We start from the raw sequence: 23,117 nt of genomic DNA on the forward strand, positions 1-23,117 counted from the left end.
TAGACTTTAGCGCAATACATGACTTGAAGACGTACAGGCATTGTAGTTGATTTAATATCTAAGCAAAATGAGGATAATCGTGAAAAGATGCTGAGGGAGTTAAAGATGTGGAAGTAAGCTGAACATTTTGAGGAAACTGAGGACAGAACTCAAGATCAAACTGTTTCAGTGTGGAAGTCTTGTTTTTGAGTTCATTATTTGTAATAACAGATTTCCTGGACACGTTTGTTTACCGTTGTGTTCATTTATGGCCGATTTCCATTTTCTTTAGTGCCACAAAGAATATTTGTTGTTTTTGTGGAAGTGGTAATTATTAAAATTGGACGTTATGTGTGGTTTAAAAGACAAAGATTTGAATGATGGACGATTGAGAAAGAAGCAAATAGAGAGAAGAGTCTAAGAAGTAGGTGCAATAAGAGAAAATGGTAAAATTTGTAGCCAACTTATATTTTTTCATAGTTTCGACTCATATGGTCTAATTAATTTGCTTGTTGCAGAAAAAGCATAAATGCACATTGTCCACTCAAATGAACAAAGGAAACCTATTAAAAGCAAGTTTAAAAAATGTATTAAAAACTTATTTTAATGCCTTAAGATGATTGAAAACATTTCCTGATTGAGGATATCATAATTCATGCATGAAAGGGTTGAATTTAACTTTATCTTTTTTATCTCACCTATGGATATAAAAAGATGCTTTAAAAATGCTAGAGAACCATTTTCTACTGCTAGATTTGCTCAAGAGGGTTTATTTAAAAGGACTGTTTACCTTGGCTTTGGGAGAAGATGTCAGTGTAGAGGTCTTCTGCTACATCAGAGCGGCGCGGTGGAAGGTAGCAAAGCTGACGGCGGTCCACAGAAGGCAAAGTGTTGACTGTCAAAGCCAGAGACACTTGAGAGAATGCAGCTTTCATGTCTGAGAAATTGAGACTGTGAGAGTCTTTTCCATTCAGCTGAAGAATTTCATCTCCAGCATTCAGACCTGTAAAGTAAGAACAGGATTCAATTCATTTTATTTTCTCAAAATTATTCATGCAAGAGTTAAACATTTTTAACTGCCTGCAATGTGAGCTACCAATACATGTTATTCAGTATTTACAGGAATAATTATCAAAATAACAAAATTAAGAGTTAGTTGAACTTTGAAGATAGTTGTGGTACATTCCTTGGCACTTTTATACGCAAACTAAGTACTGTTACTGGGAAATAGCTTAAGCTTTTAAAATATACCATCTATATTAGAAATGAAATGATCAGACAGATACCAATTCTGGTTTTCATTGATGTCTTGAGCTCCCAAATAAAATTTTGCTCAATCCCTATTTTCTTATTTCACCACATTATTGGCATCTGAATCACCTTAGATCAGCTAGACTGCTTAATTCTACACTTAATATAGTAATGAATTCACATTTGCATAAACTGTAAATATAATAAAATAAAACAAAACAATAAAAATCAGTAGTACCAATGCCTAGTTTGGCATCTAGACCAGAACCAACTCAAAACAGAAAACCCAAATCACGGTGCATGAAGAACATGCTGTGGAAAAGGTCAGTTTTGTTCCATGTAATGAGAAAAGAAAATATTTTTTCAGTATTAAACCTTCTGATCATCAGTCACAGATGATCAAGAGAAACTGGTCAATTTTCATCACTGGCCAGTTTACTGGTTCATCACTAATCTAAAGCCAACGTGAAAAAAAAAAAAAAAAGGTAATTGCAAAAATATAAATAACGCATAAGTGTTGGGAAACAGCTAATGCATTAGATTATTTTACGGATATTTGTCGTCTTTCTAACAAATTAATGCAACAGAAAATAGTACTTTTGTTAGAAACAAACCCTTAGCAAAGGCTAATCCCCCGGCCTTCACATCAGTGATGTAAAACTGTTGTACTCCATCCTCCTCCACCACTGAGATAGAAAAACCTGAAGGAGAAAAAGAAAAGACAGAAAAGGATTGAAGAAAAGGATTTGCACAGCATAGTCGGAATATTCTAAAACAACCCTTTTCAAGGTTGTAAATAATTCATTTATTACACTTAAAACAAAAGTAAAAAATATAAAATCTGTATTGCAAAATAAAAATTGTGCTTACCATAACCAATCATACAGGATTCATCTCTGTCAAACTGGATTACTTTTGTCATTTTGGAACAGAGCTCAATTTCTTTGTACAGCTGTGAAGAACAAAAAGGAGTTATATAAATCCTGAGGCTCTGTCTAACTTTAGTCATAGTGTGGTGGGCGGGTTATTGACAGCAGAGAAAGAGAGCATTCATTTTCTTCCTTCTCACAAAAAGCAGCACTAACAATATAAAAGATGATCTACATGTAAATACAAAAGTGTCTCAGTTTATTGTAAAAAGGTCTCCATATTCATGTTTTGGAGCATGATCTCTCATGTTTGTCCTTATGCAGCCAATGCAGTTTAAAGCTCAATTTATTAAGCTTGGCCTTGGAGAAGCTGACGGGAGAAAAGCAACAAGATCATTTGCAAACAAGCAGTCAAATACCAAGTCATATATATCCTCTTCTGGCTTGGGAATGTAGAATTGCACTTTGTTTTCCATGAGGAATTTCAGTCGCAAGTAGTGTTTGGTTGGGTCCAGCTCATGGGTCTGCCAATGCAAAAAAGAAGTTATGATTTAATAGCAAAGCAACATGAATTTTCTTCTGAAATTGTATAAACAGCACTTATGCATGCAGATGTTAGCAGAGAACAAATTTAGCATAAAAAAAACAAATGATACGTAGTTCCATTACCTTGCATATAGACTCAAGAACACACAGCGTAGACTCCCCTGGCTGGATGGTGGTTAACACAGGCTGGTCATTTGGCAGACAAACCCAGGAGGGAATTAGGTGTTCAGGGACCCACATGTCGTACTCGGTGCTGGGTCGAGGAAGGCTTTTCACTGCTCCGTCTTCAGTTTTCTTTCAACACAGATATGAAAAGATATAATGGCAGCCTTTGATTTGATCAGCTTGGTGCAACTTCACCTTTTCTTAAATCAACCTTTTTACTTAGACTTCTCTGTTTTAATTCCTACAGTCATTCATAAAATGCTGGTGCATTTCAAAATTACAATATCATTAAAAAGTTTATTTATTTCAAAAATTCTATTCAAAAAGTGAAACCCATGTATGTATTCATTAATTCATTCAGTGTTATATTTCAAGCATTTATTTCTTTACATTTTTATAATTATTGCCCAAAGTTCAGTCTCCAAAAAAACAGCAAAAAATTATGGTCTGCCATGTTATGGCTTCCAAGATCATAGGGATAAATGCATGCTTATTGAGGAGGAAGGAAGGAAAGCCAAAAAAGGCAATTGCTAAAGAAGTTTGCAGTGCATGGAATGCTATATCCAATAATAATGGGAAATTGAGTGGAAGGAAAAGGTGTGGCAGAAAATGGTTCACAAACAAGAAGGACAACCACAGTCTTGAGGGGATTATGAAGAAAAGCCTATTCAAGGCTTTGGGGGAGATTCACAAAATGTGGACTGCAGCTTGAGTCAGAGCTTCAAGAGCTACCACACACAGGGCTACAAAATTAACATTCCCTGTGTTAAGCTAGTCTTAAACGAAAGACATAAGCAGCATCATACCTGGGCTAAGGAGAAAAACGACTGGACTATTATTCAGGTGTCCACGGTTATTTTTTAAGATGACAGAAAATGTAGCATTTAATTTGTAAATCAAGATCCCAAAGCCTGGAGGAAGAGTGGACAGGCAACAGGTGCATGTTGCTTGAGGTCCAATGTGAAGTTCCACACTCAGTAATGAAGTAGGGATCCATGACATCTCCTGATGTTGGTCCACTGTGTTATTATCAAGTCCAAACTCAACGCGGTCTTCTACCAGGGAATTTTAGAGCACTGTGTGCGTCGCTCTAATGCTAATGTTCTGAGACATTGAAGTTTGGGTTTTCATTACTGTAAGCCATAATAATCAAAATTTACAAGAAATAAAGACTTTAAACATTTCACTATGTGTATGACTCTATGTAATATATGAGTTTTTCATTCTGAAAAGTGACAAAAGGAATCAAACCTTTACAATATTCAAATTCTGCAATGTGTTCCTGTATTTATTTGGGATAGAAATATCCTAAAATATTACTAAAAAAAGAATGAAGTTAAGGTCCATATAAAACTGACCTACTCCCCCAGACCAATTCGTGTTAATAAAGAGCAAATGCTTACTGAGTTTTCCTTCACAGAATCAACAAATATGCGATCTACTGGCTTGTTCTCAGGCTCTTCACCATCAGCAAACACCTGCAGGGCCAAAAGAAAGAGGTTTAGTCTTACCTCAGGCAGAATAGTGGAGGACTGTTTGAACAAAGAGCAAAGGAAAACATCTGTGCAGCCAGCTCTGGTTGTATTGGTGCCTTGAGATTTAAAAATAACTATTCAATGATGGAGGACCACACAGACCTGGCTAACCGTAGGGTGGGCTTTTGTTTTCTTCTTTGAGGTAGTGTCTACACCCCAGAGGGAGGAGAACCTGCTTTTACGCTTGCTGCAGGAATGAGACATGGCTTGCGTTCTGCGTCTCACTCCAGTCTCTGTGCGAGCTGCCACCTGCAAAAAAAAAATATATATATATATAAAACATTCTCTTTACAATTAAAAATCATGTTTAAGAAGATCTTTAAGACAAGAAACTAACAATAAATAATAAACATTTATCAAAAGCAATTTCACTGCGGTAATGGCAATAACGACTTGATTTTAAATAAATGAAATCGGAAGTTGAAATCACACACATCTAATTGCAATACACAGAGAGAACCCATTGATCAAAAGCTTTTAAATCTGTTTTAAAGCCCGTACTGATAAAATTTTTTGTGAATGTAAGGATAGGCAAATTAAAAAAGCGGAACAGTGGGCTGACGCTTCAAATCACCAACTGTTATCAAACAGCTTAAACCCCCACTTGCCTTAGAACGCTGCGTTGGTGGTTACAGAAGAAATAGCACCTGAATGATGGCTAAAAATCAAATTGATGTTTTTCTCTACAACAGTTCTTTTTATATTTGGACTGCCTAAGCTTGCTGTGGCTGTAGGAGGCTGGTACACAACTAAAGCCTGTCAAATGGTGACCCGTGTAATACTCAACTACCTAAATAGCAATCACGACATAGAGAAGGATTCTTCAAGGCAATTTTGTGCCAGGTGAGTCATCAAGTTAACACTGTGAGGTACAGGGGTTGGACAATGAAACTGAAACACCTGTCATTTTAGTGTGGGAGGTTTCATGGCTAAATTGGACCAGCCTGGTAGCCAGTCTTCATTGATTGCACATTGCACCAGTAAGAGCAGAGTGTGAATGTTCAATTAGCAGGGTAAGAGCACAGCTTTGCTCAAAATATTGAAATGCACACAACATTATGGGTGACATACCAGAGTTCAAAAGAAGGACAAATTGTTGCTGCATGTCTTGCTGGCGCATCTGTGACCAAGACAGCAAGTATTTGTGATGTATCAAGAGTCACGATATCCAGGGTAATGTCAGCATACCACCAAGAAGGACGAACCACATCCAAGAGGATTAATTGTGGACGTAAGAGGAAGCTGTCTGAAAGGGATGTACGGGTGCTAACCCGGATTGTATCCAAAAAACATAAAACCACGGCTGCCCAAATCACGGCAGAATTAAATGTGCACCTCAACTCTCCTGTTTCCACCAGAACTGTGAAAAGTCAACAATGAATCCGTAGGAAGAATTCATTTTGTTTAAGCCTTGATGCCGTAGAAGAGCATGCACTGCATAGGACGAAATCAGGACAGCTTCAAATAACTACAACTCTTAGATAGGGGAAGGAAATCAGTGAACATCGCTGAGTTTACAGTGCCTTGCAAAAGGATACCCATCCTCTGAACCTTTATGCAATAGACCAATTCAAAGGAGTATTGGGGAGCTTAATGTGGAAGTAAAAATATTTTTGACAAAAAACAATCGAAAGGTGTGCCATGCCTTTCTGTTGAACCCGTGCTGTGTTCCTTGGTTTTGATGGCCTCCACAATACAGCTGAATTTATGAGATTACATTAAACACATGTGGCCTCTTATTGTGTGACTTCTAAAAGTGTTTGTTTGGGGTATCAGAGTAAAGAGGGCTAAAAACAAATGCTAACACCTTATAGATTTATATTTGAGAAAAAAAGAAGAAGAATCAAACCAAGAATCTTCTACTTCACAATTACAGCTACTTTCTGTTGGTCTACCACAAACAATCCCAATAAAATACACTGAAGTTTGTGGTTGCTAGCTGTTTAGCTGTTATGGTGCATAAAAATACAAAGTTATGTAAAAAACATATTTTGCAGCAGCATATACAGGGGTTGGACAATGAAACTGAAACACCTGTCATTTTAGTGTGGGAGGTTTCATGGCTAAATTGGACCAGCCTGGTAGCCAGTCTTCATTGATGGCACATTGCACCAGTAAAAGCAGAGTGTGAAGGTTCAATTAGCAGGGTAAGAGCACAGCTTTGCTCAAAATATTGAAATGCACACAACATTATGGGTGACATACCAGGGTTCAAAAGAGGACAAATTGTTGGTGCACGTCTTGCTGGCGCATCTGTGACCAAGACAGCAAGTCTTTGTGATGTATCAAGAGCCACGGTATCCAGGGTAATGTCAGCATACCACCAAGAAGGACGAACCACATCCAACAGGATTAACTGTGGATGCAAGAGGAAGCTGTCTGAAAGGGATGTTCGGGTGCTAACCCGGATTGTATCAAAAAAACATAAAACCACGGCTGCCCAAATTACGGCAGAATTAAATGTGCATCTCAACTCTCCTGTTTCCACCAGAACTGTCCGTCAGGAGCTCCACAGGGTCAGTATACACGGCTGGGCTGCTATAGCCAAACCTTTGGTCACTCATGCCAATGCCAAACATCGGTTTCAATGGTGCAAGGAGCACAAATCTTGTGCTGTGGACAATGTGAAACATGTATTGTTCTCTGATGAGTCCACCTTTACTGTTTTCCCAACATTCGGGAGAGTTACGGTGTGGAGAAGCCCCAAAGAAGCATACCACCCAGACTGTTGCATGCCCAGAGTGAAGCAGGGGGGTGGATCAGTGATGGTTTGGGCTGCCATATCATGGCATTCCCTTGGCCCAATACTTGTGCTAGATGGGCACTGCCAAGGACTACCGAACCATTCTTGAGGACCATGTGCATCCAATGGTTCAAACATTGTATCCTGAAGGCGGTGCCGTGTATCAGGATGACAATGCACCAATACACACAGCAAGACTGGTGAAAGATTGGTTAGATGAACATGAAAGTGAAGTTGAACATCTCCCATGGCCTGCACAGTCAGCAGATCTAAATATTATTGAGCCACTTTGGGGTGTTTTGGAGGAGCGAGTCAGGAAACGTTTTCCTCCACCAGTATCACGTAGTGACCTGGCCACTATCCTGCAAGGAGAGTGGCTTAAAATCCCTCTGACCACTGTGCAGGACCTGTATATGTCATTCCCAAGACGAATTGACGCTGTATTGGCCGCAAAAGGAGGCCCTACACCATATTAATAAATTATTGTAATCTAAAACCAGGTGTTTCAGTTTCATTGTCCAACCCCTGTATATTATGAAGGAAACTGTGCTAAAAAAATCCTAGAAAACTTGTATTAGTTTAAACTGGGTGATATTAGGAAAATATGACATAGAGATATCATTGTTGCATATTACAATGTCAATAATGCTTGTGATTAACCAGCGTTTTCCTAACTACTCTTGTCCCTGTACAGGTATAGGCATAAAATCACGGAAGGTCCTTCCAACTGGGCAAATATGTCACTGGCAAGCAGAGTCTGAATGCATGGCACCTGTTACTGTATATTACAGTCTGACAACTATTGCATCCAAGCAGTCTTTTGCAATTACGATAGTGCACACTTTGATTTTGCAATGTCAGTTGCAATTCAATGTATTGTGCAACTCTAGTTTAAATACATGGCAAGATGACATTATGACAAGAGTCATTTAGTAATAGGTATGGTTTATTAAAGTCAGAATGAAGTACATAGAGGGTATCTACCAGTGCGTGGAAGGAAGAGACTGAGAATATGCCCAGTCTGCCCATTGTCAGCTTGGTGGGGCGAGAGGCGAAGGCCAGAAGGCGTTTAGGGTTGGGCAGCTCTCCTCCTTGCAAGCTGGCCAGGTAGCACCTAAAGCGAAACAGATCCATGTGAAACTGCTCCAGGTTCTGCTCCCACAAGAAGATCTGTGGATTGAAAGTGAAACGACAACACATCCATTTAATTATTTATCTACTTTAGATTAAAGAGAGAGCGTCTTTTCCCTTACCCAGAGGCTTTGTTAGCAGTTTCCTCAAACCCATTTGCACTCTTTGTGCCAAATAGTTAAATGTTTACTGGGACTGTAAAGTAGGACATTGTGATTATTCACTGGGCTGTCCCCTCCCAGTCACGATCCTGAGTTGGTGTTTGGAAAAGGCCTCTGACATTGCCAAGGGAAAAAGTTCTGTTTTACTGCCAAGTAGCCCAGAGAGGGCGAAACAATACTGCACATTCCACTGGCAGATAGAAGCAGGAAGTGTTTCAGTTTTTCAAGGAGCAGTCTTATATTCATTCAGCTCTGCAAAATTTCCAACCTGACACTACCAAACAAGCACCACGTAACTGACCAAACTACAGCTATTTGATGTCCCCTCTCTGTAAATAATCCTATTAAAGACAATGTGAGCTTCTCAATTAATGGGGCATGGATCTCTGTTTAGCCGTGCCAATAGCATAGCAAGTTTAAAGAAGTATGTGAGTAGCACCACCAGCTGCTCAGACAATAAATCTGTCTCCTAGTGTCCACATGCGACTCTCTGCTTCTCTGTCCAAGTCTTATTTTTCACAATAAACCCCTCCAACACTAACTGTAAAACTGCTAATATACTTTCTTCCTCTTTTGTGTCTTCTATACCTTTTTGAAAAAAACAAAAAAGTGATCAAATGCATCTCATTATCTGCTAACATTTAAAAATGTCTGCCAGTATGGTTGTACTTGGAAACCTTAATGTTTACAGACATGATAGTTCTAAAACAAAGACATTCTTGGTTGTAATTGTATTGTCATAGATGGATTCATCTAAGTAGAAAAACATTGATTACTCAGTTGTTTCTTCAATGAAGCTGACAATTATTTTTAACCTTTTAATCTACAAACTTTTGCATTTGTTTTTTAGTCGACATACATCAACATAAATAAATATACATTTGTACTTCTGGGTGTTTTGAAAACAATATAAGTGAATTAAAACACATTCACATTTTTCACAGCCCTTTCTTTTACAGGTATTCATTCATTGTATTTCCTAAAAGCTCAAACTGACCACTGATTTAGTCCAGTTTAGTTCAGTTTAAGCTAAAATGATGGAAAGATAAAAATAAAGTTGACTCTTTGGAAACACTTTTGTTTCACATAGTAAGTTTCAAAAATGGGGTAAATTTCATTGTTTGGTACTTTTAATAATACTTTTATCTATTTTTCACCATCATGAAAATAAACACAAATTATATTTCAACAGCAAACTGATGTGCAGTTGAAAGTTAAAATTCTCAAAATAAACATTTTGTTAAAACATCACCTACAAGTCATGAAAGGATTGAGTGCAAGAACTGATCAAAGTTCAAGAAGTCAGCCAATGGGTTAATACCCAACAATCCAGCACTGTGACAGGGGTATCAGAAAGAGTTATGAAACTTACTTGATCCAGGATTGTCTTCCTCTTCTTGGTGTCAGTAACAGCTGACAGTTGCATCTCTCCCATCTTCTTCATCTTTTCGTCCATGTCGATCTTCTGCTCCAGTTTCTTGATCTCAGCACGGAGCAGCCGAACAGTGTCTTCTCTGTGATGCTGGCGAGCGACGGCAGTGGCGCATGCTGAGTGGATGGCAGTGATCCAGTTTTCCAGCTCTGTCTGGCTGCAGGTCTTCATGGGGACAGAAAGCAGAAGTTTAGAGGTTAAAGTCCTTGACATACAGAGCCTTGCAAAACAATTCATATTTCTTAAAAACGTTTTGTATTTAGTCACATTACAATCACAAAGGTTGATTTTATGTGATAAACCAGCACAAAACTGTGAAGTGTAAGGAAAATGATGCATAGAGTTTCATTTTTTGTTATGCAATAAAACTTGAAAAGGGTGGCATGCATTAATGTTCAGCCTCTTTTACTGTGATACCCCTAAATAAAATCCAGGGCAACCAATTTGCCTTCAGCGAATGTGTGTAATCAGAATCAGAATCAGAAAAGCTTTATTGCCAAGTACGTTTTTGGACATACAAGGAATTTGTTTTGGCGTAGTCGGTGCAATACAATACAAATTAAACAGTATAAACATATCTACAATATAATATAAATATATGTGCACAGTTTTAAGTGAGTGAGAGTAAATATGGAGCAGTATAAGATGCAAGAGCAATACAACAGTGCAGGTGATCATTGTGCAATTATGGCTGTGCAAGTAAAGCAGGAGTCCAAGCTGAGCGTTAATGTAACGCATAGAGTTACAATTTACAAGTGTCCTGTCAGCAAGAAAGGGGGGGTGTGGGGGAAAGGGAGAGTGTCAGGGTGGTTTCCGGGCTTTGTTAACCAGGCTGGTGGCAGATGGGAAAAAACTGTTCTTGTGGCGTGAGGTTTTGGTCTGGATGGACCGCAGCCTCCTGCCAGAGGAGAGAGTCTCAAAGAGTCTGTGACCGGGGTGGGAGGGATAAGCCAGAATCTTCCCTGCCCGCTTCAGGGTCCTGGAGGTGTACAGTTCCTGGAGCGACAGTAGACTGCAGCCAATCACCTTCTCAGCCGACCGAATGACACGCTGCAGCCTGCCCTTATCCTTGGCTGTAGCAGCGGCGTACCAGATGGTGATGGAGGAGGTGAGGATGGACTCAATGATGGCTGTGTAGAAGTGCACCATCATAGTCTTTGGCAGGTTGAATTTCTTCAGCTGCCGCAGGAAGAACATCCTCTGCTGGGCTTTCTTGATGAGGGAGCTGATGTTTGGCTGCCACTTGAGATCCTGGGAGATGATGGTTCCCAGGAAGCGGAAAGATTCCACAGTGTCAATTGAGGAGTCACAGAGGGTGATGGGGGCAGGTGGGGCTGGGTTCTGCCTGAAGTCCACAACCATCTCCACTGTCTTTAGAGCGTTGAGCTCAAGGTTGTTCCGGCTGCACCAGTCCAACAGATGGTCCACCTCCCATCTGTACGCGGACTCGTCACCATCAGGGATGAGTCCGATCAGGGTGGTGTCGTCCGCAAACTTCAGAAGCTTGACAGACTGGTGACTGGAGGTGTAGCTGTTGGTGTACAGGGAGAAGAGCAGAGGAGAGAGAACACAGCCTTGGGGGGAACCAATGCTGATGGTCAGGGAGTCAGAGACGTGCTTCCCCAGCCTCACGTGCTGCTTCCTGTCAGACAGGAAGTCAGTGATCCACCTACAGGTGCAGTCGGGCACATTCAGTTGGGAGAGCTTCTCCTGGAGCAGAGCTGGGACGATGGTGTTGAAGGCAGAGCTGAAATCCACAAACAGGATCCTGGCATAGGTTCCTGTGGAGTCCAGGTGCCGGAGGATGAAGTGAAGGGCTAGCTTGACTGCATCATCTACAGACCTGTTGGCTCTGTAGGCAAATTGCAGGGGGTCCAGGAGGGGGTCGGTGATGTCTTTTAGGTGTGAGAGCACAAGGCGCTCAAAGGACTTCATCACCACAGAGGTCAGGGCGACGGGTCTGAAGTCATTAAGCCCTGTGGTCCTTGGCTTCTTGGGAACAGGGACGATGGTGGAGGACTTGAAGCAGGCTGGCACATGACATGTCTCCAGTGAGGTCCTAAAAATGTCTGTGAAGACTGGAGACAGCTGATCAGCGCAGTGCTTCAGGCTGGCTGGTGAGACAGAATCCGGTCCAGCAGCTTTCCGGGGGTTCTGTCTCCTGAAGAGTTTGTTGACGTCCCTCTCCTGGATGGAAAGAGCCGTCCCCGGGTAGGGGGCTCGTGGGGGGTTACTTCAGGGTGGGGGTTGGAGGTGCCAAGGCCCCTCTTGAGGTTGGGGAGGTGGGGGTGGAGGATTGTGGCTGCAGGTGTTGGGGGGTGCCGTGGGGGATGGTTGCAGGACTGTCCCTTTGTCTTTCAAAGCGGCAGTAGAACTCGTTCAGGTCGTTGGCGAGGCGTCGGTCGTTGATGGAGTGGGGGGCTTTCGGCTTGTCGTTGGTGATCTGCCTGAGCCCTTTCCAGACAGACGCAGAGTCGTTGGCTGAGAACTGGTTTTGGAGCTTCTCAGAGTACAGTGGTTTGGCCTCTTTCACTCCCTTGCCAAACTCGTACTTCGTCTCTCTGTATATGTCTTTGTCCTCACTCCTGAAGGCCTCTTCCTTATCCAGTCTTAAACTTCTGAGTTTGGCTGTGAACCAGGGTTTGTCGTTGTTGTAACTCACCCTGGTGCATGATGGTACACAGCTGTCCTCACAGAAGCTGATGTAGGAAGTCACAGCCTCTGTGTACTCGTCCAGACTGTTGGAAGTAGTCCTGAACACATCCCAGTCTGTACAGCCTAAACACGCCTGGAGATTCTCCACAGCCTCACTGCTCCACTTCCTTGACGTCCTCACAACAGGTTTGCAGAGCTTTAGTTTCTGCCTGTATGGAGGAATCAGGTGGACCATGATGTAGTCGGATTGGCCCAGTGCAGCACGTGGGACGGCGTGATAAACGTCTGATGGTGTATTCTTAGTCCAAATATATCATTTCTGTAAAGTTCCCAGAGGCTTGTTAGAGAAAATTAGTGAACCAATAACATCAAGAAACCTTTGGAACACATCATACAGTACACGTAACAATTTATTGAGAGGGTTAAAGCAGGTTTAGGTTTTAAAATAAGATCCTAAGATTTAAAATGTCACAGAAGTCTGGTCCATCCATCACCCCGAAAGGGATGGCACAACTGCAAATCTATTAGGATGTTAGCTGTCTACCTAAACTGACAGCATTATTTAGAGAAGCAGCCACGAGATCCATGGTAACTCTGGAACAGCTGCAGAGATTCACAGGAAAGAGAGGGAGAATCTATTGACAAGATATCCGAGTTGTGCACAAAGCTGGCCTTTACGGAAGAGTAGCAATAAGAAACCCATTGTTGAAAGAAAGCCTGTTTGCAGTTCGCCAAGTAGGAGACACAGCAAACATACAGAAGCTGTACTGGTCCAATGAGACCAAAACTACTTTTTGGCCTCTATGCAAAATTCTATGGAAGATGGACAGTTAATCTGTACACGTGGTGGTGGCAGCATCATTTTGAATGGCCTAGTCAAAGTTTGGTCCTAAATTTAAATTAAAATCTGTGGCAAAATGTAAGAATACTTTTTTTTACAAACACTCTCCATCCACTTAGACTAAGGTTGAGCCATTTTCCAAAGAAGAAAGACCCAAAATGTAAGTCTCTAGATATGAAAATACAGTAGAAACATTATATAAAATGTAGTTCTATATTCAGTGGCGCTAAATACAAAAGCATGCTTTTTTTATTGGTAAACATTTTATATATACATTTTGGATGTTTTATGTATATTTTATTTTTCCCTTTAATACTTAGTCATGTAATTGGTATTGGTCTATCTCATTAAAATTCCACTAAAACAATTTATGGTTCGTGTTTCTAACACAAAAAATGTGGACAAGTTCAAAAGGAAAAACACTTACGCAATGCATTCTTATACTTGCCTCTTAAGTATTAAATTACTGTAAAGCTCAGACTTTGAGTTGTTAACAACATACAGTGTATGGAAACAGAAATTATTTTAATATGCTGAACCTCCATTATAGAATAGCAGCCTGGTGACATTCAAACCTTTACATACCTGGAAAAGATATGCATCGCCCAAAGAATTGCTGAGGCAGAACACAAAGTCCTTTTTGGGATGCTCTGGCACTGCTTGGACAATACTGTTCTCCACCCATATGGCATGCTTGGGAATACTGTTGTTGTCAATCCCTGAACGGCCATCCGTCTCATAAAAGAAGAGAGTGCATCCTGGGAAACCAAAAACTTTTTTTCAGAAAACATACTCACTGGATTCAGTCTTAACGGAAATATTAACAGAGATTCTCTTCATTTTCTTTAAAAGCCAGATTCACTTCAACAATTTACTTCTGCTCTCCAGTGGCCAAGATAAGAAGTGCAGCAGCTCTGATTTAGACATGATTTTTACTTTACTACTGTCAAGCAACATGAAGGTAAAAACACAAGTTTAAGTTTATGAACTGGTATCTATATGCTGCATCTTATGCCTATCAAGGTTTTAAACTTAACAATTCATTAATAATATAAAGTTAAACCAGAAGTTTACATACACTATATAAAAAGGAAGGTACAACTTCCGAGATGCATGAAGGTGCTATTTTTATTTGTTCAAACAATTCAACACAACTATAAAAGGCACCATCAAGTCATCACACAGTCCAGGAAAAATGGGTTCTATGTCCCAGAAATTAAAATGTGAAATGTGCATATCCCCAGAGCAAAGGTTAAAAGCTTCGTAAAGATGCTAGGAGAGTGTCATTATCCTCAGTGAAACAAATCTAGAACCGACTGAAGCCCATTGAATAAGAAGCCATTACTAGTGCAAAAGCAACATAAAAAGCAAAATTACAGTTTGCAAATGAACTCAGGGACAAATAATAATATTAATTAATTAATATTTAGAGAAATATCCTGTGTTCTGATGAAAATAAAATTGAGGTGTTCGGTCATAATGACCATCTTTACTTCGGAAAGAAAAAGGAGGGAATCTTGCAAGTCTTGGGGGTGACAAATACAGGGGTGGCAGTATTAGGTTGTGAATGTTTCTACTGCAGGGGTTACTGGTGTACTTAAAATAGATGAAATAGATAGATGGAGCAATAGATAAAATAGATGGCATTAGGAGGACAGAACATTATGTAAAAATATTAAAACAAAATCTTATGAAACCAGCCCGAAGGTTAAAGGTTGGGCGCAAATGGATCTTTCAGATGGGTGAAGACCCAAAGCATACTGCCAAATCAGTTACAAAGTGGCTTATGAAGCACAGTCACTGTTTTACAGCTGTCACAAATTCCTAATCTCAATTCCCTCGAACAGTGGTCCTCAAACTTTTCATAACATGTACCACTTCATCAAATAGGACGTTTTCTGAGTACCACTATGACACATATTTTGAAATGGTAGTGCAACAAAACTCGGAAATTTTTTTTTGTCTTATCTGTTTATACTATTTGACTGGTAGAAGGATGTGGTGTAATTATGCACAGCGATTTTACTTTAAAGTTTTAAAAACAACAGAAGTCCCTGGATGTGGGAAATTCAAATCAGAATCAGAATCAGAAAAGCTTTGTTGCCAAGTACGTTTTTGGACATACAAGAAATTTGTTTTGGCGTAGTCGGTGCAATACAATACAGTACAAATTAAACAGTATAAACATATCTACAATATAATATAAATATATGTGCACAGTTTTAAGTGAGTGAGAGTAAATGTGGAGCAGTATAGTGTTGGGACCCACAGCCATGGATTTCAACATTAAACTCCGGTACGGACCTTTCTGGAACTTTCAAAATAAAGTGCATTAACCTTCTTCCGGCACAGCCAGGAAACGGGATAACTGCGGACTTCCTGTGACGCCGCTACCCAAATAAAAGCACAGCTGTTGCTACATCTGACCTCTTCCACACGGCCTTCCAGAGGGACCGGGTAGGGGAGGAAATCGCGCTGATGTTTTTTGCTGGCAAAGACATAAACTCTTCAAACTGAATCCAAGAGTGTCATAAGATCAGGCGATCATATGCACAAGTTAAGTATGAGTGAAGCACTGTTTGTGTACCCGGTGATTTCATTCATAAAGAGGGGAAATTAAGGTATAAGCATTGCTTACTTTCTCCCCGAGGCCTGCCAAGACTGTGTTGCAGAGAAATCCCCAGTAGAGAAGCTGTTTCTACAAACCGAGTCTGAAGGAAGGACAACGGCCCGCACCACCGTGTTTACGGTAATGCACGGCTGGTTGACGGACAGAACGGGCCGCCCAGCTACAGATCTGGAGCTAACCCTTTTGTTCACAGAGCGAACGCACCTTCAACCCCGAGGTTAGCTGTCAACCGCTTGTTGACTGTGGATGCTTCTTCAAACGTCATCGCCCCTTGGACAACATTTCCTCACCATGGTCAGAGGTTAGGTTTGGGCAGATTAACAGTTAGGATGAAATAATCTGAACGTTTTCATTTATGAAATTTGTTTTTGTGAAACTCGGCTATCTTAGTGCTAGCAGGCTATCTGCATCACACGTGCCCTGTTTGTGTTCTGTGTTTGTGTGTTTTTGAGTTAAGTCAAACTTTACTTGAAGGGCGATTTTAGACACAGAAGATTGATCATAACGCGCCGTCCGCGCTTATGCATTTTAACCCTTATATTAACCCTGGTATTTTAAAAGTATGTGTTTGTTTCTGGTGCTAAGCTATCCACTTCTTTGTTAGCTCAACTGCTAACTGGTAAGAATACGTGCTGCTGCTAAAGAGTATTTAACAGGAAGGTTGTTAGTTTTCAAGCTAGTGAATAATAGTCCCTAAACATAATTTTTCTAGATTTGATAACTAAGTAAACACCATTAAGCCCCATTTCTCCAGAAAGATTTGGCTCATTTCCAAAATATCCCCTTAATATTTCTTCAAATGTTATTTGAATAAATGAAGGCAGCTAATTAGACACTGTTGAGAATTAGGCATCCAGAAGGTTGGTTTTATTCAGCAGATTATGCTTTAAAACATTATTTCATTAAAATATTTTATCTGATCTTTCATTGTGAATGGTTGTCTAAATGTTGCTGATTATTTCCTAAGTTAGTTCCAAGACTAACTTAACTTAATTTCTAGATTCTTCAAGGTAATCCTTGGTTCTCAAACATAAACATTGCATGGTAATGTTGCATCACTCTTTTGGTCATTATTTTCAATCATCTTTAATCAACTTGTTTATATTGTACATAACTCATTAGTCTTCCCTATTCTTTAATTCTGCTTGGTAGTTTAGTTGGATTATTTTAGCATAGTAAAGAGTTTGTTGATTGAAATATGTTTGACTTTGAGTTGACTTATTTTTGTTAATAAATTCTTGTATTTTAAGAAATTGTGTGAATTCATTACATGTGTGTGCAGAGTTTATGCTGTTCAATAATGTCAGAGCTCGTCTCACACCTTTCTATTTTGTCCTAATACCATCGCCTTACTGGGCTGGTATTCACAGGATAACCCTTAACAGGCCCTAATATTATTTGATTAAATATTAAATAATATTTTCAGATTCATAATCACAACAATAGGATGCGAGAGCGGTACAACAGTGCAGGTGATCAGTGTGCAAGTATGGCAGTGCAAGTAAAGCAGGAGTCCAAGCTGAGCGTTAATGTAACGCATAGGGTTGCAAGTTACAAGCGTCCTGTCAGCAAAAATGGGGGGTGTGGGGTAAAGGGAGAGTGTCCAAATGGATAAGTTAGAGTACCACTAACGGCAGCCTAAGTACCGCCAGTGGTACAATTACCACACTTTAAGGATGGCCCCGGAAAATGTGTGTGCAGAGCTCATAAGGTGTGAGTGCGTGTGTGAGCAAGACAGCCTACAAACCTGACTCAGTACACTAGTTGGGTGAGGATAAAATGACTATTGTGAGAAGCTTGTTGAAGGATATCCAAAACATTTGACCCAGATCATGCAGTTTAAAGGGCAGGTATACCAAATACTAGGTAAACGTATGTTAAGTGCTGGTATTTATCAAATAAAAATAATCTTAGAAATATAACAGATCTATTACAGGAAATGTCTAAATTGATTTAATGTCTGACGTGAGTATATATAGTGAGAATAAAACTGTTTTGTGTGTTTTTATACAGTGTATATAAACCTCTGGTTTCAGCAATAGTTTTAAAAGTAAGTGTTGCTTACTCAAGTGTATTGCTACAGGGTTACATCGTGTTTGAACACACCTTTAAGGGAAACCCAGTATGTCTTCCACTTGCGTCTTGTGGCAGATTCCACTTTCTTGTTCTTTTTGTGCACAAGGAAGTTCTTTACAGCGAGTTTCCCAGCTTTGCGGACCATCCCCTGGACAACGCTGAGCAACAGATCAGACTGGTAGGCGGAGCTCATAGTGCTCTGCTCATCACTCAGGGCGGAGCCCGCTTCCTCCAAGCTCTCTGTCTGGCAGGAACTCATCTGTAGTTCTTGACGGAAGTTCTCGTACACACCCTGCACACCCTCGCTGGCACCACCGCCACCACTGCTGCTACCACTATCGCTGCCAACGAACACGCTTCTTCCGTGCATAGAACAGACAGAGAAGGAGGCTGACATTGTCTTGTAGCGTCGAGGCTGGTGCTCTACCTCCACCATCACCCCGTCGATTCCGCTGTCTTCATATTCACTGCCATCTCCGGCTGTGACGTCCTGGAATGTGGCGTAGGTACAAGGCAGGTGAGACAGCTTAGCAACCACGTTTTCTTCATAACCAAGAGAGCAGCCAGTAAACAATAAGAAATATTGTATGATAGCTCAGTAATATCTGTAGATGCAGCATAGAGCTATTCTTGAAATGTAAACAACTTTGAAAATCCTAGGCTAAAGTAGAGTCTATGTTGCCTAATGCAGAGACTTTGCGTAAAATTAATGAACAACAAGGATTCTGCTGCTGCATGAATACAGCCTGCCCTCCCTGAGGCACCACAAGGTCTGGACTCTCCTCATGGAGCCAATGGCTCCTGGGAGATGAAGGGGGATACACAGAGCCTGGTATCTCCATCTGGTCACATGACTTAATCATGCGCTCTAGAGCTCCATTCAATAACGTTGACCGTGCCCTGTCATGACAGGGGCCACCACACCGATTTACTGTTACACTCTTCCACAGGCCTCCCTTCATTATCATAACAAAGGCCACGGGTATTTCTAACAGGGAGAGACTTAAATCTGTGCTCACTCCCTCCCTTCTCTCCAGTCTCCTTTCCCAGGAAAACAATGGTTTCATCAGAGATGAGATGTGGGAGATTTATCTATGAGGTGAATGCAATAGAAGAAATTATTAGAGACAAAGGGAATTAATAATTGTACAACAAAATAAGTATAGTAAGCTTTTTTGTCACACTTGTTTTAGATCAAACTAAATTTTGATACCGAAGACAATCTGAGTAAATAAAAAAAAAGCAGTTTTCAAATGATAAATGCAATGATTAGGGAAAAAAGTGATCCATACCATCCAGGACTTATGTGAAAAAGTAATTGTCTTCTAAACTTCGTAGGTCTTGCCACCTTTAGCACCAACAACTGTCATCAAGTGTTTGAGATAACAAAAGGGTGTTTCACATCACTGTAGGGGGATTTTGGTCAACTCTTCCTTGCAGAATTTTTAACATAGCCACACTGGAGACGTCTTGAGCATGAATAGCCTTTTAAGGTTCATGCGACAGCATTTCCATCCGAACTTTGATTTGTAAAACCTTAATTTTGCTTTTTTTGAGCCATGTGTGCATGGTGGAGTGCTTCGGATAATTTACCTGCTGCATAACCCAAGTAGTCTGATATTTTTGTTTAGGATTGTTGTTTTTTTTAGCATAGAGCAGAAGCCATGACTCTAAGTTGTCCCAATCCCAAAGAAGCAAAGCAGCTCCAGACCATCACAGGACCACCACCATTTTTGACAGTCAGTATGATGTGTGTTTTTTGAAAAATGCTGCATTGGTTTTAAGTAGGTAACTGACTCTTGGATAGGTTCATCACTGTTCCATGCTTAATTTGTGGGCATTAGCTTTCACTGTGGTTAGCTACAGTGCCAGAAATGACTGAAACCCTTTCCAGACTGACAGATATCAATAACTCCTAATCTATTCTTGAATTTCTTTACATTGGGGCTTGATGTGTGGCTTTTTAAGATTGTTTGGCCTATATCATGTATTCAGACAGGTTCTGTTTAAGTGATTTCCTGATTCAACACATCAGCTAATAATCATGCCTGGGGGTAGCCAGTGAAACTGAACTTCGCTTTCCAAAAAAGGTGTTTAATCACAGTTAATTCGGCATTGATTGCTTCTTCACATATTGCGAGGTGTGTTTGGATAGCTCATACTCGTAGTCTTCCGCTTATCCGGGACCAGGTCGCGCCCAAGGCGAGCCCAAGGCGTTCCCAGGCCAGAAACAGTCCCTCCAGCGTGACCTTGGCCTCCACCCAGTGGGACGTGCCTGGCACACCTCCCGAGGAAGGTGTCCAGGAGGCATCCGGTATAGATGGGAACGTCTGGCGGAGCCCTTGGCCAGGGATGTATTCAACTCCCACCTCCGGGAGAGCTTTGACCAGATTCCGAGGGTTGTTGGAGACATAGAGTCCGAGTGGACCATGTTCTTCGCATCTATTGTCGATGCACGCTGTCAAGCTGAAGAAGTAGTCCTATCAGCTGTGGTTGGCTTGTGGGACTCCTGAGGCGTCTGACAGGTACTGTGAGGCCAAGGGAGCCACGGACAGGGCGGTGGCAGAGGCAAAAACTCAGGCCTGGGAGGAGTTCGGTGAGGCCATGGAGAAGGACTACCGGTTGGCCTCGAAGCGATTCTGGCAAACCGTCCGGCACCTCAGGAGGGGGAATCAGTGCTTTGCCAACACTGTTTACAGTGGGGGTGGGAGGCTCCTGACCTCAACTGGGGACATTATCGGGCGGTGGAAGGAGTACTTCGAGGATCTCCTCAATCCTGCCATCACGCATTACCTGGTGGAAACAGAGGCTGGGGACTCGGGGTTGGACTCTTTCATCACCCAGGCGGAAGTCACCGAGGTGGTTAAAAAGCTCCGCGTTGGCTGGGCTTCGGGGTTGGATGAGATCTGCCCTGAGTACCTCAAGTCTCTGGATGTTGTGGGGCTGTCATGGTTGACACGCCTCTTCAACATTGCGTGGCGGTCGGGGACAGTGCCTCTGGACTGGCAGACTGGGGTGGTGGTCCCCCTTCATAAGAAGGGAGACCGGAGGGTGTGTTCCAACTACAGGGGGATCACACTCCTCAGCCTCCCTGGTAAGGCCTACGCCAGGGTATTGGAGAGGAGAGTCCGACTGATAGTCGAACCTCGGCTTCAGGAGGAGCAGTGTGGTTTTCATCCCGGCCACTTGATAGGTTTTTTCAATTAATAAATTAAATTAGGATTTGAAAACTCCATTTTGCATTTACTCGGTCAGATATTATAATTAGTTCACTGATTTGAACCATTTAAGTGTGACAAAAAAGCAAAACCATAGAAAACCTGGAAAATGAACAATGTTTTTCACAGTACTACACATTTGCCATTGGCAAGTTACCCATATCCAGGTATAAAACGTTCAAAATACTTTTCCTACAGTTTAAAATTTTTTTATTAAAAAAAAAGTAGTGCTGAGTTGCCCCTCTCCAACCTGTTGCTGCACACTACTGGTTAGTTGGCTGAAAGAAAGCTACTACACTTTTTCCCTCACTTGTTAGAAAGATAAACACCATTATTTGGAAATATTTGCGGCAGCATAAAACCCAAGCAGTCGAGGTGGGGAAACTAAATAAGGGTCCTCCATCACTCAAGGTGACACCGTTTTAAACCTACAGTGGGCTGCATCTATGAGCGGGATGTCTGGTAAACAGCTAACTAAAGGGTTTATCCAAGCAGACTAATCAGAAGATTTCAGCTTGTTATTCTAATGTTACACTAAAGAGAAGAAGAGCAAAATGAAATATTATTCTGAGCAATACACACTTTGCACAAGAAGCGGTTGTTAATTCCATATTTTGGCTTGAGTATGCAATTATAACTCTAATACCCAATATGCTATAGGAACAAATGTATCTTTTTCATTCTAGATAAAAGCTTTAAGGGTCATGTTACACAAAAATGTGTAACATGACTTTGATTTGAGGAAGTTTTAGTGCTTTTAATCAAGGTTATCCTACTATCAAAATCTCTGTGGGTTTACAGATTTAAAAAATACAGTTCTTTTGTCTTCCATAATCTGTGTCATGTTTTAGAAATGAAACACTGAATATTATTAGAAATTTAAATGATGAACTTATGAATAAAACAATGATCTTACCTGTATAGTCTGTGCCCTCCTGCCCTGCATACTTGTGCATATTGTGGCTTGGAGGTTGCTACGTCCTTCAGACAGGCAGTGGGAGCGTCGGCAGGGTAGAGTATAAGCGCCATATGCACTCCCATCCTCCTCTGATGGTGACAGCATTTTACCATCCTTCCCCTCTTCCATAGACCTGTTGATGTCATGCCACTTGGCATAACGGCCGTGGGTCTGCCTAGAGGCTGGGCTTGTGTCACTGTACAGTTCATCCAGCGAGTTTGCCCTGTCTGTGGAGTCTCCTGGGCTGAACTGCATGCGACCTTCACAGTCTGGGAATTCTCTCTCATTAGCCATGTCGATGATCTCCTCAGTGCTGGTTAAATTATCTTGACTGACATCTGACAGGGAAAATTCTAGGTTGTCATCTTGCCAGGTGTCTGCAGATTTTGATCTCTTTTTGAAGCTGATGGTATCTTTCGAGCACTCTAAAGTCTGTTGGATATATTTCACCTCATTTGTGTACACTTCCTCATCCTGTGTCTCTTCCGCCATAGGACCAGGTAGGGTTATGTGCATTGTGTTCATGTGCACTGAAGGACTCACCAGATCATTATGAAAGGACACAGGGCGCAAACTCATCGCCACACGATCCACCCAAATGGCGCTTCCAAAGTCTGGGAAGTTGTTTGTTTCATTGAAGGGTTCCAAACCATTGTCAGCTAGGGATTGTGGGATGCTAGGGGTGCTACTTGACCGAGTGCTCGTCTCAGAGTTTCTGTGCTCCATTTTTCCAGATGAAGCATGGCGAGAATGTTTGGACTGTTTGTTGGAAATGCGTAGAGACCGAGACATGTGCTTCCGTGACAAATAGCCACGTCCAGTACTGTAGAGGGCATGTTCCCCGTTTTGGCTCTCAGTGTTCCCCATGATTTAGGGCCTGAATGGAAAAGACTGAAATTCATTTATTCTGCATTTACCGCACTAAACA

At 41.2% G+C, this 23,117-nt stretch overlaps 1 protein-coding gene across 2 annotated transcripts in view; it reads right to left on the reverse strand.

Moving 5' to 3' along the window:
• LOC124884248 (rho guanine nucleotide exchange factor TIAM1-like) overlaps positions 1 to 23,117 on the reverse strand; it is an 80,284-nt gene that overhangs the window by 26,714 nt on the left and 30,453 nt on the right. For both annotated transcript variants that reach the window (XM_047392061.1, XM_047392062.1), the window contains exons 3-14: positions 22,148 to 23,066; positions 18,044 to 18,503; positions 13,894 to 14,066; positions 9,753 to 9,977; positions 8,073 to 8,258; positions 4,448 to 4,594; positions 4,214 to 4,288; positions 2,769 to 2,939; positions 2,519 to 2,623; positions 2,101 to 2,182; positions 1,845 to 1,931; positions 770 to 982 (exon numbers count right to left, since the gene is read on the reverse strand). In XM_047392061.1, coding sequence (XP_047248017.1) covers positions 770 to 982; positions 1,845 to 1,931; positions 2,101 to 2,182; positions 2,519 to 2,623; positions 2,769 to 2,939; positions 4,214 to 4,288; positions 4,448 to 4,594; positions 8,073 to 8,258; positions 9,753 to 9,977; positions 13,894 to 14,066; positions 18,044 to 18,503; positions 22,148 to 23,056 — 2,833 coding nt within the window. In that variant the 5' untranslated portion in view covers positions 23,057 to 23,066. The remainder of the gene's footprint in view (positions 1 to 769; positions 983 to 1,844; positions 1,932 to 2,100; positions 2,183 to 2,518; positions 2,624 to 2,768; positions 2,940 to 4,213; positions 4,289 to 4,447; positions 4,595 to 8,072; positions 8,259 to 9,752; positions 9,978 to 13,893; positions 14,067 to 18,043; positions 18,504 to 22,147; positions 23,067 to 23,117) is intronic.

Source organism: Girardinichthys multiradiatus, chromosome 18, assembly GCF_021462225.1.
Source record: "Girardinichthys multiradiatus isolate DD_20200921_A chromosome 18, DD_fGirMul_XY1, whole genome shotgun sequence".
Lineage (NCBI taxonomy): Eukaryota > Metazoa > Chordata > Actinopteri > Cyprinodontiformes > Goodeidae > Girardinichthys > Girardinichthys multiradiatus.